The 14117-nt window shown below is 35.2% G+C and overlaps 1 protein-coding gene across 2 annotated transcripts in view; it reads right to left on the bottom strand.

Moving 5' to 3' along the window:
• The window catches only part of Wwc2 (WW and C2 domain containing 2), a 221514-nt gene that overhangs the window by 75058 nt on the left and 132339 nt on the right, over positions 1-14117 (bottom strand). For both annotated transcript variants that reach the window (XM_063234691.1, XM_063234692.1), the window contains exon 5: positions 4024-4103. In XM_063234691.1, the coding sequence (XP_063090761.1) occupies positions 4024-4103 (80 nt within the window). The remainder of the gene's footprint in view (positions 1-4023; positions 4104-14117) is intronic.

Consider the following 14117-nt stretch of genomic DNA (forward strand, 5'->3'; position numbering starts at 1 on the left):
TGTTGTCCAGGACTCATTATGAATGTAACTTGAGTTTTACTTTGGGACTAAATCTCTGCCCCCTCAGTCATTAACTCTATAAATATTCTCAGATGTTATCTAGGTCTTATCCACAGACTCTGCAGAGAGATGGCATCTACTAAATGATGCCAGAGAAAATGAACTCTGAGCTCATTTGGTTTAAAACATTTAATAATTAATACATATTTTTAATGTGAAAGGTACAATCTGGAAAAAACAAAACAATGCTATCTTAATCACTCTACCAAAGTTAATTCTAACAAGTGCAGTTTACAGATAACGTATTTCCCTAAGTACTACTTCAACAAACACTTTATGCAATTGAGTAAGCAATTAAAGCCTTTAAAAACCTCATAAAATAAACTTGATAATAAGGTTATTTGATGATAAAATACAATTAATGAATCCACAGAATTACAGAGAGAGAGACAGAGACAGAGAAAGACAGTGACAGAGAGACAGAAAGAGATAAGAGTTTAGGATGGGACAGGGCCCTGGAGATTGCCAGGCTATACTTTCAAAATAAGGAAACTGAGGCCAGAAACATTACACAAATTTAGGCCCTAAAGTACATAAACACTTAGCTAGCAGGACACTTCTCCTAAAATGAAAAACTTTAGCTTTGAGTTCTTATCACTATTGTTATAATATGTGATAAGAACAGTGAAATACTTTGAATACTAGCAAGAGAGGTATCACTGAAGTTTTTGAATCCTCGAAAGATTATAACCACCAATTTAGTCGAGGCAAAGGCTTATTAATAAAAGTGTCATTTCCAAAAACTGCATTTTGGCATCTTTGAGCACAGTATTTTTAAAATTAAAATAAGAAAAAAACAAAAACTATGAAATTTTATTAAAAAGCTAGCAATAAAGGTATCAGAAACTGTCACAGTGAATGTCCAAACCCAAGTTACTTGTGAAAATCCATGTAACGATGATGAAATACAACTTTAACTCAGAAAGAACTTTATCATTTGAAAATAAAAGTAAGTTGTGGTGAAAAACAAAGTAATATTTAAAAATAAAAGCACAACTAGTTCAGACTGCTAATTTAAATTTCCAAGTGTTTTGGAAATTGAATGGCATTTTCTCAGCTATCTCCAGGTCTACAGCACAGAGAACAGAAAGCTATTGCACTCAGCATCCTCCACAAGTCCTTTCGCCCACCTATTCCTTTCTTCTGCCTCCCTGGAACTTCTCTCCTTTATGTCATATCTGCTTTCTCTGTCTTTTTCCCCACGAATCTCCTTTTTCTCCTCCACTTCTTATTTCCAACCTTTTCTTTCTTTTCACATAACTGACTATAAACTAAAAATATGGGCATTATTTACTGGTTTGCTGGCTTTTTTCTTTGTGTATGTGTGTGGTGGTAGATACTGAACTTAGAGCCGCCTTGCATGTGCTAGGCAAGTGCTCTACTACTGAGCTACACCCTAAGTTTTTGATGGCTTTTAAAATAAAGTATTGTGCTTTTTGTCTTAAGAAAAACTTAAGAAGTATCTATTTTTTTCTTAATTTTTTTTAAGTTTTGGCTTGTGTGTGTCCTAAGATTAATTTTTACTCTCTTCTGAAAGATTTCAATTTGCACTTCTTCTTTGGAAAATGGGTAGGTACCTCCAGCACCAAATTTTCATAGAATCTGTTCATGCTTTTGCCTTGCCGAGTGTTTCATCACTTTGCATTTTCCAATTTGAGAGCACACTGGAGGTGGCAAAATAGAAATATGCATCTTCCTGGTATCCATCTATACATAAGCTATGCTACTGTTTAGGCCAAAGTCAAATTTGAGATGAGAAACTGAAATAAGTAACACAGGGGATAAAATGATGTTTGTTCACCCTGCATAAAACTGTCAAGTGAAATGAAAGTCCGAGCTTAAACTACATTATTATTCCAGATTCAACAAAAATATTACATTCTATTATAAATCTTTGGAAAGTTAGAAAAGCTTGCTATGAGACTCTATTTAAATCTATTCCTTAAATGTACTTTCTGTCACAGTAACAAATAAAAGTACCTTTCTAGTACCAAGGAAAGTAGTTCCTTAAAAAGTCTTGTCTCTGGGTTCAAATCAGTTAGCTTTTTATTAGTATGGTTGTTAACATTTGAATGAAAACAGCTTTATTTTGTCTACAGTTAAGATCAACAGAAGAAGTCTATAATGTGAGATATCCTTCTACTCTTGGTTCAAGGGAATGCCTGAATTTCGACAACAAATGTCTATTGTTTTCTTGTGGAATGTTATTGACAGATTCTTAAACATGCCTTAGATTCCTGTAAAAATTGCTTGCAAGCAAACTGCTTTGTAACAATACAGCATTGTCACATCAATATAAGAAAAACAGCAAGTTTGGCTAACCTTTAATCCCAGGCAGTGATGTGAGTTAAACTTTCATGTGCTGTAAAAATATTTAACGTAGGGCTAAACATTTTGTGGCACTCTTCAAAGTCTGTTTTCTCTCCCCAGCATGACCACAATATCCTGCTTTATGCTGATACATAATTACTAAACAACTCATTTACTTCTCGGTCTGCTGGGTCTTTAGTGGAACTAGGTTCTTAGAACATGGCAATACTGGAAACCAGCTGGGACCTCATAAAACATGCCTGGGGTGGCGACCAGAGGCAGGTACTTCTTAACAGCTTCCAAAATTACTCTAACAGGTAGTTAGGTTTGAGAAACACTAGCATGGGACCATATGAACGAAAATCAGCATTACGATTATGGGCAGTAAGTAGCAAAAAAAGTCTTAAAATCAAGTATCTGACACTGAAGTCATGTGCCTCACTGGTGGTCGAGAATAGTAACTGGCATCCTAAGACAGAACTCACCATGGGAACATACAGAACAATCAGCATCTGTTTGTCTGCCCAGTGATGCACAGGATCTTTAAGAGAGTAATGCTTTGCTGCGTTGAACTGTTTCAAACTTCTTAAGCACAGAAAACAGAAAAGCATTACACACAGAAAAGGAACAAAGCTGGGTACCTTCCAAAAGTGGCTCCTGAGAGCAGTGTGACACTCCCCTGGTGCTGTTTTGAGGAGCTATGAGAAGGAAACCTGGCTGAAACTGATCAAGGAAATAGATACATCACACCACCACTGGTGGCACCAAGCCTATGCCAGGTGGGAAAGACACAAAAACCACCTGAGAGTCTTTTGGGGATAATGCCTTCTACTCTTTCTGTGGTCATGCAGCTGTGAAAACCATAGGCTCTTCCCCTCCACGAGAGGACTCTGGCTAGGGAAACAAGGGAGAGAGAGAGAGAGAATCAAGCATGTCCTTCATGGGTTGCATAGGGTGGGTTTCATTTGCAGAGGGAGCACTAGTTTCCAGATCTGGGAATGGTGTAGCACATTTCTAGAATGTGCTACACACTCCCTCATCTACATTTTCTTTGAATCTGGGTTAGTCTAAAGCTAATTCAATGGCCTGTCAGATATGTAACTGAAATGGAAAGAATAAGGGCCGAGGATATAGGTCAACGGCACATCACCTGCCTGGCAAGTGCGAGATCCCGAGTTCAATTCCCATACCCACCCCTACCCTGAAAAAAGGAAAGGAAAGGTAGAAGGAAAACAGAAAAGGATCAAGCTCCTTTGAAGAAACCTAGACCTTCCTCTTGTTCTTTTGAGATCAGTCACAGGAGACTCAGAACACAGTATGCCCAGTCCAGAACATGAAGAGGCGCTCCCTGGGCCTGTTTTCTTAGCTTTATACTATCATTTTAGAAGAGGCTGGCAGGGGTCCAGAAGACAAAGTTTTTTACTTTGGTTTCTTTGGATCTCCGGTGATTAATAAAACTTTAGACTGTCTCAAAGTATACAGATTTTTCATAAGTTTTTGCTGTGAGTTGATTGCTTTTTAACATTTTTGGTACAAAGCTTTGAACTTTTTGCTTTATGTTTGAGAACTCTCTTATGTAATCTGTACTTCTATTTTCCTTGTATTAGGGAGTTCAGAATTACTGTAAAGTTAATTTCAGTATTATATACTCACTGTTGCAATGTTTCAAAGCCTTGTTCTTTATAGAGCAGTTCTTGTTTCATCTGTGAAAGCTCTCTCTTCAGCTTTTTAACCTTTTATGAGAAATCAACATAAATATTGTTCATAAATAATTAGCAACATAGTGTATTATTTTAAAGGATAATAAATTATTAAATACATAAAGCCATTATTTTAAGTAACTTTCACTTTACCAGTTTCTTTACATAAATTTTATAGAAGGTCTATTCACTCTATCTAGCTTTTTTCACTCAAATCCCTAAGACATTATTAACATAGTTCTTTATTCTTTTTCCAAACAAGTAAACTTCTCCTCCCAAGTTTTTAAATTCCCCATACTTGTGTCCTTTACAGTCATTCCTATCTTCTCTAGTATTAATTCTCAATTTTCTCATCCTAAACTGTGGCTCTTTCATATTTTACCTAGCTTATTATCTTTCCTAACAGCAAGTTCTGACAATCACATGGCTTTCCTCAATCACAAAGTGAACCTCCTTTCTCCCATATGTTGCCCTTGTTCACACAAAATATCTTCTGAAAACTCTCATTACTAACTCTTCAACTCAACTAAAAGTACCCCAATAAAATCAGACACCATATCAACCTTTTCTTCTCATCTACCACTATTCTCCCCTGCAAGCCTCCCCAGTAGTGTTTAACATTCCTCATTCAACCACATCCCATTCTTTCCACCCACTCACCTACCTCACTGCAAAACAACCACAAATAATAAACTGTCATAGTGTGCACAGAGGATAGTCAAAGGGGGTATGTGTAACTGCGAGGACTCTCATGTAGAGGTGCTGTGAGATTGAATCTATGGATGCTGCTATCATCAAATATAATTCAGCAAAATACAGGGACAGTCTAAATCACAAAGTAAATAACAAAGAGTAACTACTAGCAATGGACATACAAAGCTGACAACTATTCATAGGGAAGCAACATCCTACTGAACATCTTCATTTAATTCTACAACCTGCAGTAATCCCCCAAAAAAGGATAGAAAAAGAGGGAGCACATATATATGAAAGATCTGTCATCTATCTATATCTATACATATACATTCATGTACCCACACAAATACACATAGGCGAATGGGAAAGCAAGAAAAAAGAATATCTCCAAGCCAAGCCCCAACTCTCTCTTCCAAGACACACAAGAGATCACAAAGGGAGAAGAAAACAACAATCAGGTAGCAGAAATCTATGTAAAGTTTACAGAAGGGATGAAGAAAATAGTAAGTTCAAAGAGGAAATAAACCAGAAGTTCATAGCAATTTCATCCAATATGCCCACAGTAAATTTCGGGGAAACAGGTAAAAACTGGACAAGCTCACTAAAACAGCTCAAAATCTGAATGAGAGATTCAACAAGGATAAGGAATCCTTGGAAAGATGTCAGACAGATATATGTGGAACTGTACAGAATTCACACACTGCAGAAATGACCAACGTGAAGACAGTATCTGATATTAATAGCAAAATAGTAAACTATGATAAAGAGTTCAATGAAGCCAAAAAGAAATAGAGAACAAGAGGAGACTGTCCTGTAGCTACTAGATAACAAGAAGCCCAATCCAAGCCTAGTTAGAAAAAAACCAGAAGACAGCATAGATGTACTCACTACCAAAATCATAAAAGAAAATTTTCACAACATAAGAAAAGAATTTAAAATATAAGTAAGTGATGCTTATAGAATACCAAATATAATGAAAAAGGAAACTCATAAGGCATATTTATTATCAGATATCTAGCAAAACTAACAAACCTGGAGTTTTAAAAGCAGCCAAAGAAATACAAACAAAAATAAAAACAAAATAACATATGAAGGTAAACCAGGGGAGGGGGATATAGCCCAGTGGGAAAATGCCTGCCTAGCAAGTGCAAGGTCATGAATTTTATCCCTATACCATTAAAAAAAAAAAGTAAACCAGTTAGAATCACAGCAGACTTCTCAAAACAAATCCTAAAGGCCAGAAGAGCTTGTAATGAAGTATTTCAACCCCTAGGAGCAAATAACCTGTAACCCAGATTAATTTACCCAGCAAAGCTATCCTTCAAAATTGATGAAGAAATAAGGTATTTCTATGAAAAAGCTAAAAAGATAGATAAATACTATACCAGCTCTAGAGAAAAATAAGAGTTTTCTCAACAGAAATAACCAATAGGACAAAGCTAAAAATACAGAGGAAACTAGTGAGGTCAATGGATAGACAGCAATAAAAAAATCAGGAAAAGAAAAACAAAGGATACACCAACACATAAAAAAGGCAATGATAGTAAATATTCAACGTATCTCAGAAATATCTCTCAGTGTTAAAGGCCTTGACTCTCCAATTAATAGACAGACTGGAGAACCAGACCCAAATCTCTCTCTTAGCCCCATTCGCAGACTGCAGAGGGAGAGAATGAGGCCCTAGGGAGGAGGGAAGAGGAGCCCACCCCGATACCAGTGCCATGCGCGGCCTGCTGCCAACTTGGGGAAGGCCAGACTCAAGCCTTTCTCTATGAATCAGTGCCACTCGTGGACTGCAGAGGAAGAAAACCAGGCCACAAAGAAGGAGATCCTTGCCCATAAACCATATCATTTTCATTGTTCTTTTGGGAGGTTAGGGTTTTACTTTCTTTTGTTTTGTTTATGTTAACTCTGATGGCATGAGCAGCTATATAAAAGACAGCAAGATATATTATGGAAGCCATTATGTATTTACTACTGGCTTATTTTAATGTCCTTTATTGCATTCATTATTTTGTGTTTGTTATTTCTATTCTATTGCATTCTGTTCGATTTGTAATACATCTGAAAGTGCTATCTGCAGCTATTTTAAAGACAACAAAGGCATTGTGGTAAGTATTGTTGATTTCATAAGGTTTGGAAGTCCTGTATCACTTATTCTGGTTTATTTTGATTTATTTTATTGTTTTATTTTCCTTGGCTTTTTCCTCTTTTTAAAAAAAAGACACAGACTGGACCAAAAAACTGAATCCAACAATCTGTTGCAATCAAGAAATCAATCTAATCTAAGCAGATATTCATAGACTAACAATTAAAGTATGGAAAACAATATTTCATGCACCAGGACCCTGAAAACAAGCAGAGGTAGCAATTCTAACATTGAATGTGATAAAAACTTCAACCTAAAACTGACTAGAAAAGACAAAGAAGTTCACTACACACTAGGTAGAGAAACAATCCAATGAGAAAACATGGATAAACATATGTTCCAAACACTGGAGCATCTATCTTTATAAAACTAAAGCTTTTATAATTAACAGATCAAATAAACACTAACACATCATAGTAGGGGATTTTAACACCTCACTTTTGGCAGCAAAGAGACAGATCAATTGAACAAAAAAGAAATTTCAGAGCTAATCCATACCCCTGAACATATTAATTTATATATACGAGTATTCTCTTAACAGGAAATGCCCTTATCAGGAAAACAGAACAAGCTCAAATAGAGGGTCTTATGAGAAATGTTAAGACACTTGAGAAACAACAATAAACTAGCCCCAAACCAAAGTAAGGAGGGAAATTATAAATATGAGAATAGACACCAATGAAATTTAGATCAATAAAAAGCAGTAAAAAAAAAAAATCAATGTATCGAAGAATTGCTTCTCTGAAAGAATAAGTAAAACAGATAAGCTCCTAGTCAGATTTGCCAAGAGAGAAAAGACTCACATCAATGCAATTATAAACGAAAAAGGTAAAATCCCAACATTATCAAAATCCAGAAGACAGTAACTACTCCAAAGAATTATACTGCAACAAATTAGTAAATTTTGAAGAAAAGTACAGATTCCTAGATACAAGCTAATAAAACTAACCCTAGAAGACATAAATATGCTTACTAAACCAATAATAAGAAATGAAATTGATACAACTACAAATTTTAAAAAGCCCAGGACCTGATGGATTCACTGCTGAATTCTACAAAAACCTTTAAGGATGTTATATCATGAATACTCCTGAAGTTCTTCTAACAGACTGAAAGGGAGGGAGTACTCCAAAACTTATTTATAAAAGCTAGTATCACATTGACCTGCTAAACTGGATAAAGACCTACCTCAAAAAGAAAACTATCAGCCAGTCTCCTTCATGAACTTAGATTTAAAATTCCTCAACATCATATTAGCTAATAGAATGCAGCACATTATCAAAAAGACTATACATTATGATAAAGAAGATTTCATCCCAGAAATTTGTTCAACATATGTGAAGTCAATAGATGCAATACATCACATAAATAGAAGCAAGGCCAAAAATCATGTGAATATAGCAAGAGATGCAAAAAAGGCTTTCAATAAAATCCAACACTACTTCGTGATAAAAAGCAAGAAAACAAGTATGGAATGACTATGCCTGAATATGATAAAAGCTCTTATGACAAACCAATAGCCAACATTGTATTAAATGGGGAAAAACTAAAAGTATTTTCCCTAAAATCAGAAACAACACAAGGAGGTCCACTATCACATCTTCTACTCAACATAGTCTTAAACATTAGCCAGAGCAACTAGGCAAGAGAAAACAATAAAAGGGATACATATAGAAAAGGAAGAACTCAAATTATTACTATTACTAATAGTAATAATGACATGATACTGTACATAGAAGATTTAAAGAACTTCACAAAACAACCTCTTAAAATTAATAATAACTTCAACAATGTAGCAGGATTCAAGATCAATACAAAGCTGGGGGTAGTGATTAACACCTGTAATCCCAGACTCGGGAGTTTGAGGCAAGAGTACTGTGTGAGTTTGAGGCTAGCCTGAGCTATACAGAGAAGAGCCTGTCTCAAAAAAAAAAAAAAAAGTCAACAAACAAAAATCATTAGCATTTGTATACACCATCAAGGAACAGAACAAGAAGGAAATTATGAAAATAATACCATTCACAGTAGCTTTGAGAAAAACAAAGTATCTAGGAATTAACCCAACCAAGTAAGTAAAAGTCCTTTTACTATAGAAAGAAAACTATAGTACTCTGAAAAAGGCGACTGAAGAGGACATCAGAAAATGGAAAGATGTTCCCTGCTCCTGGATAGGCAGAATCAATGTTGTCAAAATGGCCATATTCCCAAAGTTGCTACACAGGTTCAATCCCAACCAAAATAGCAAAAAAAAACCTTAACAGATATAGAAAAAAATGCTAAAATTCCTGTGGTATTGGAAGAGACTCAGAACAGCAAAAACCAATTTGGGCAACAAGAATAAAATAGGAAGCATAGCAATACCCGACTTCAAGCTATATTACAAAGCAACAATGATAAAAATAGCATAGTCCTGGAACAAAAACAGACTCTATAGATCAATGAAACAGAACTGAAGATACAGAAACTTCCCCAGGCACATTCAGCTATTTAATCTTGGACAAAGGGACCAATGTTGGAGGAAAGACAGTCTAGTCCACAAGTGGTGCTGGAAAAACTAGTTATCTGTGTACAGAAGATTGAAATTGGACCATTATCTCTTACCATACACTAAATTAAAATCAAAATGCATCAATGATCTAAATATCAAATCAGAAATACTAAACCTACTAGAAGATAAAATAGGTAAAAGAGTTGGAGACATAGATGTAGGAAAAGATTTTCTGAACAGAACCTCAACGGCACAAGAAATAATAGCAAAAACCAACGAGTGGGATTAGATCAGATTAAAAAGCTTCACAGTAGCAAAAGAATCAATAGAGACAACCTATAGAATGGGGAAGATTTACCAGCTACTCCTCAAACACAAAGAATTAAAAAAAAAATCTAGGATATATAACATCTAAAATGTACAAAGAACTAAAAAAAAATTAAACCACCTAAAATGAAAGATTGAGTCAAGAAATGGACAAGACAAATGAACAGACTCTCCACAGAGGAAGAAATACAAATGGTCAACAAAAATATGAAAAAACATTAAAGAAATACAAATTAAAACAATGCTAATTTTAATTCCATCTTACTCCAGAAAGAGTGGTTATCATTAAGAAATCAACAAATAACACACGCTGGTGAGGCTGTGGTAAAAAAGGAATGCTCCTTCTCTGCTGGTGGAAATGCAAACTAGTACAACCATTATGGAAATCAGTAAGAAGATTTCTGAAAGAACTGAAATTTAAAATTCCATATACTTGCTAGATAAATTCCCCAAAGAGCTGAAGACATCACAGTTCAGTGATACATACAAACATTAATGTTTGTAGCAGCACAATTTATAATAGCTAAATCTTGGAAACAGCCTATATACCTATCAACAGATGAATGTATAAAGAAATGTGGTATCTGTATATAATGGAATGTGTAAAGAAATGTGGTATCTGTATATAATGGAATACTACTCTGCTATAAATAATGACAGATTTGAGACCATTTGTAGCAAAATGGATGCACCTGGAAAATATAATGTTGAATGAAATAAACTAGATGCACAAGCTTAAATACCATATGCCATCTCTCATTTGAGTAATGCAAAATACAAAGAAAAAGGATAATAAAGGATGGATAAAAGCAGACAAAGAGATAAATCTCTTACAATAGGAAAAGTGCTCCAACAGAAAACAATATACCATAGAAAGGAACTTAATGACCTTAATTAACATAAACATTATATGCCACAACATGAGCTAAGATTAATAATAGCAGCAAGAATGAAAAATGGGAAAGGGGACTTAGAGGAAGAGGAAGGGAAAGGGAAGGGGATTAAAAAGAGAAACAGGCTGGGCTATGTACATGTTACCCAAGATGGTTGCAAACTGCAAACATGTACTAATAATATTAGAAATTAAAAATTAAACAGAATTGATCCCTGCCCTCATGGGTCTTACAGAACCATGAGAGCCAAATATTCAAAAAAAATAACCAACAAAATAAATCTGACCAATTACCATGGTAGTACGAAGGATACAGTGAGCTAAATGGGACCCGGGGTAAAGGACTCACATTCTACTTTAGTCTGAGAGATTGGATAGAGCTTGCCTGTGGAAATGACGGTTAAATTGAGGAGCGCTGGGGCTTACTTGGTAGAAAAGTGGTCTTCAATGGATAAAGACTGTTTGAAAATCCTGAAAGCATGTTTGTGTGTGGGGAATCGCTGACATTTAAAGCATGTTACTGTGGCTGAGTTAAAGAGGAGAGGGGTGGCACAAGATAGGACTGCATTAGATAATCTCAGAGCCCTGTTGATGGTTTTCACTGCACGATCTGCTTTAAGATTTTAAGTGACCACTGTGAGGACTGCTGTGACTGGCCTCATAGGGGATTAAAGTTGCTGGGATACCCTCACTGTGTGTGGGCAAGTGCTATAGAGAGTAAGACCCAAAGGAGGTGGAAATCAATAGAACTCAGTAATGGACTCTGTGTGGTGAGTGAGGGGGGAAAAAGGTGTCAAACACCACTTTCAAGCTTTTGGCTTGGCAGCTGGGTGGATGTTTTAACACATTCCCATCAGCTTGAAGCACTAGTAGGATATCCTTGACTGTCACATCAGGCAACTTCTACCACTGGTGATACAAGTGGATCTAATCATCTCCTTGTGGTTTTTACTAATAAAATTCATCAAAAGCTGCTCAATGGGACAGTCATATACATACTACCAGTGCCTCCAGGCCCCTGGCATTTAGACATAGGAATTACTGCCCAATTGTTAACATGTTAAAGAGTTTTGATGCAGAGTGGGTCCAAAGTTGAGAAGATTCCAAAAGCAAGCGGCATATGTTCAGAAGTGTCTGGACTAGAGATAACAAAACTGAGATTCATTAACACTGTGATATTTTAGAAACTGTCCTCTAAGACAGTGTGTTTTTAAAAAGAAGAGTTCAGAAATAAGCCTTAGACAACTGAATTACTCCGAAGTTCGTTACAAAAAGACATAAACTACGAAGCAGTGGCAGAAAAAGTGTAAGGATAAAAGATAGCATCATAGACTATAAGAGAAAAAAGTAAGGACAGAGACTGAGGAACAAAATGACAAGGACAAGAGCCATGTAATGCTATTTGTTTACCTTAAGGCACAGTACTTTGAAAAAAGTAGATAGTAATTTATCCATTGAGTTTATCCAAATGTTTAAGTTTCTGCCTGAAGGCACGCAGATGTTTTAATGGAGAGAAATACAAATAATTTTATTTCAAGGTTCAATTTACGAGAAATAAGCAATGCTACTAGAAAAAACAATGCTACTAGAATCCAAAGAAGGAAAGGACTGCCATGACTTGGTTTGAGGGCTGATCTCAGGGAGAAGATAACTGCACTAGATTCTGAAGGTACTACACTATTACCAAGAGCAATGAGCTCATCACAGTGTTTCGTGAAGATTTTCAGTTTAACAGTATATTGTTACCAAGCCAAAAGTGCTATCAGTAATCAATACCTCATTCTATACGTACTTTCTATTTCTGACAACATATTTCTGAAAGTAATCTCAAGTGCTTTTTGTTAAAAAGACAGTAACACTTTTATCTTAAAAAAAAAAAAAAACGCTAATCCAAAAATCAATAGCAACTCACATAGCTGTTCTGAAACCTATCTTTTAAAATAGATGAAATTAATGATCTTTAAAAATAGACGAAAATAACAATGATATTGAAACCACTCAGGACAACAAATAAAATAATTAGTATATTTCATTTATCAGCATTCTATTTAAAATCATTCAAATTGTTATGACACATCAACTTAAAATTTTAATTATTGAAAATACTCTGTTTCTTAAAGAGATATTAGCAGTCATATGTTCACTGCAGCATAATCACTGCAGCTCAGATATGAAAATAATCTAAATGTCTATCTGCCGAAGAATAAAGAAAGTGTGGCATACACATGCAATGAAATATTATTCAGTGTGTTTAAAAGAGGAAGGAAATTATGCAATCTGTGACAATGTGGATGAGTCTTGAGGATATTATGTCAAGTGAAAAAACCCATCATAGAAGGATGAAGACTACAAGCTTTCATTTACATGAAGAAAACATTCACTCATAGAAAGAGAAAGTAGAATGGTGATTGCTAGGGGATATGGGGTGGGGAAGTAGCAGTTGCTGTTTGATGGGTAATATACTTTGACTTTTACAAGAGCAGTAAGTTAGAGAGATTTGTCACACAACAATATGACTCTACTTAATACTGATATTGTACATTTAAAATCTGATAGGCAGGTAGCTTTCATGGTAAGTGTTTTGACTACAGTAATACAAAAAGTGAAATTTTTAAAAAATCTAAAATTAACTGGCTTCTTTTGCAGTAACAAGGATTGAACCCAGGGGCTTCACAAGGAGTTACATCCCCAGCGAGCCTTCTTTCCATCTCTAAGATAGGATATTGCTAAATCGCACAGGCTAAGTTTAAACTTGGGATAGTCCCATCTCAGCTTCCCAAAGAGCTGGGATTATAGACATGCAACTCCATTTCTGACATAAAACTAACTTCTGGCAAATTTAAACTCTTCTCAGTTTACAGACATAGGGTTTTACTATATGTTAACACTAATACAGAGCTAACCTGTCCTTTATTGTCTTTCACATTATTTTGTTCACCTAACATTGACTGTAAGATACTATCTTTATTTGGGGAGTCTTCTTAGTGGATTACCTGATGGATTTTTAGCTCATAAGTAGGAATTTTGCCTTTTATTTTTAACAACGAAAAATTCACTCCCATTATACTGACCAATGAAAACAAATATTATTTAAAACTAGTATTTCTGGTTTTGGTTTTGAGAATATGGTTGTAGTCGCTGAACAATCTTTTTTCTTTGGAACCATGTGACATCCCTAGCTATTGGAGGAACACTGTTTTTACTCTTTTAACCTCCAACCCACTCTCAAATATAATATACAGAATGTAAAAAGCAAATGTCCTTAGATCATAGCTACAGGATTTAGCTAGTGCTGACTTGCAAACTAGCACAATGTATTCTCTAGGATGCAATAATGAGAACTAAAATTCATCAACAGCATTTTTTAAAATTAGGCATTGTGCTAAGTACCTATTTTCAATATCCTCTTAAGAACTAATACACTAGACATATTTTTAATGTATATTTTAACAATGAGAAATCTAAAATTCAAAAAGCAAAAAGCAGGTAGACTGC

The sequence above is a fragment of the Cavia porcellus genome, unplaced genomic scaffold (assembly GCF_034190915.1).
Source record: "Cavia porcellus strain 051 isolate PalLab524CR breed Dunkin Hartley unplaced genomic scaffold, mCavPor4.1 scaffold_24, whole genome shotgun sequence".
Taxonomy (NCBI): Eukaryota; Metazoa; Chordata; class Mammalia; order Rodentia; family Caviidae; genus Cavia; species Cavia porcellus.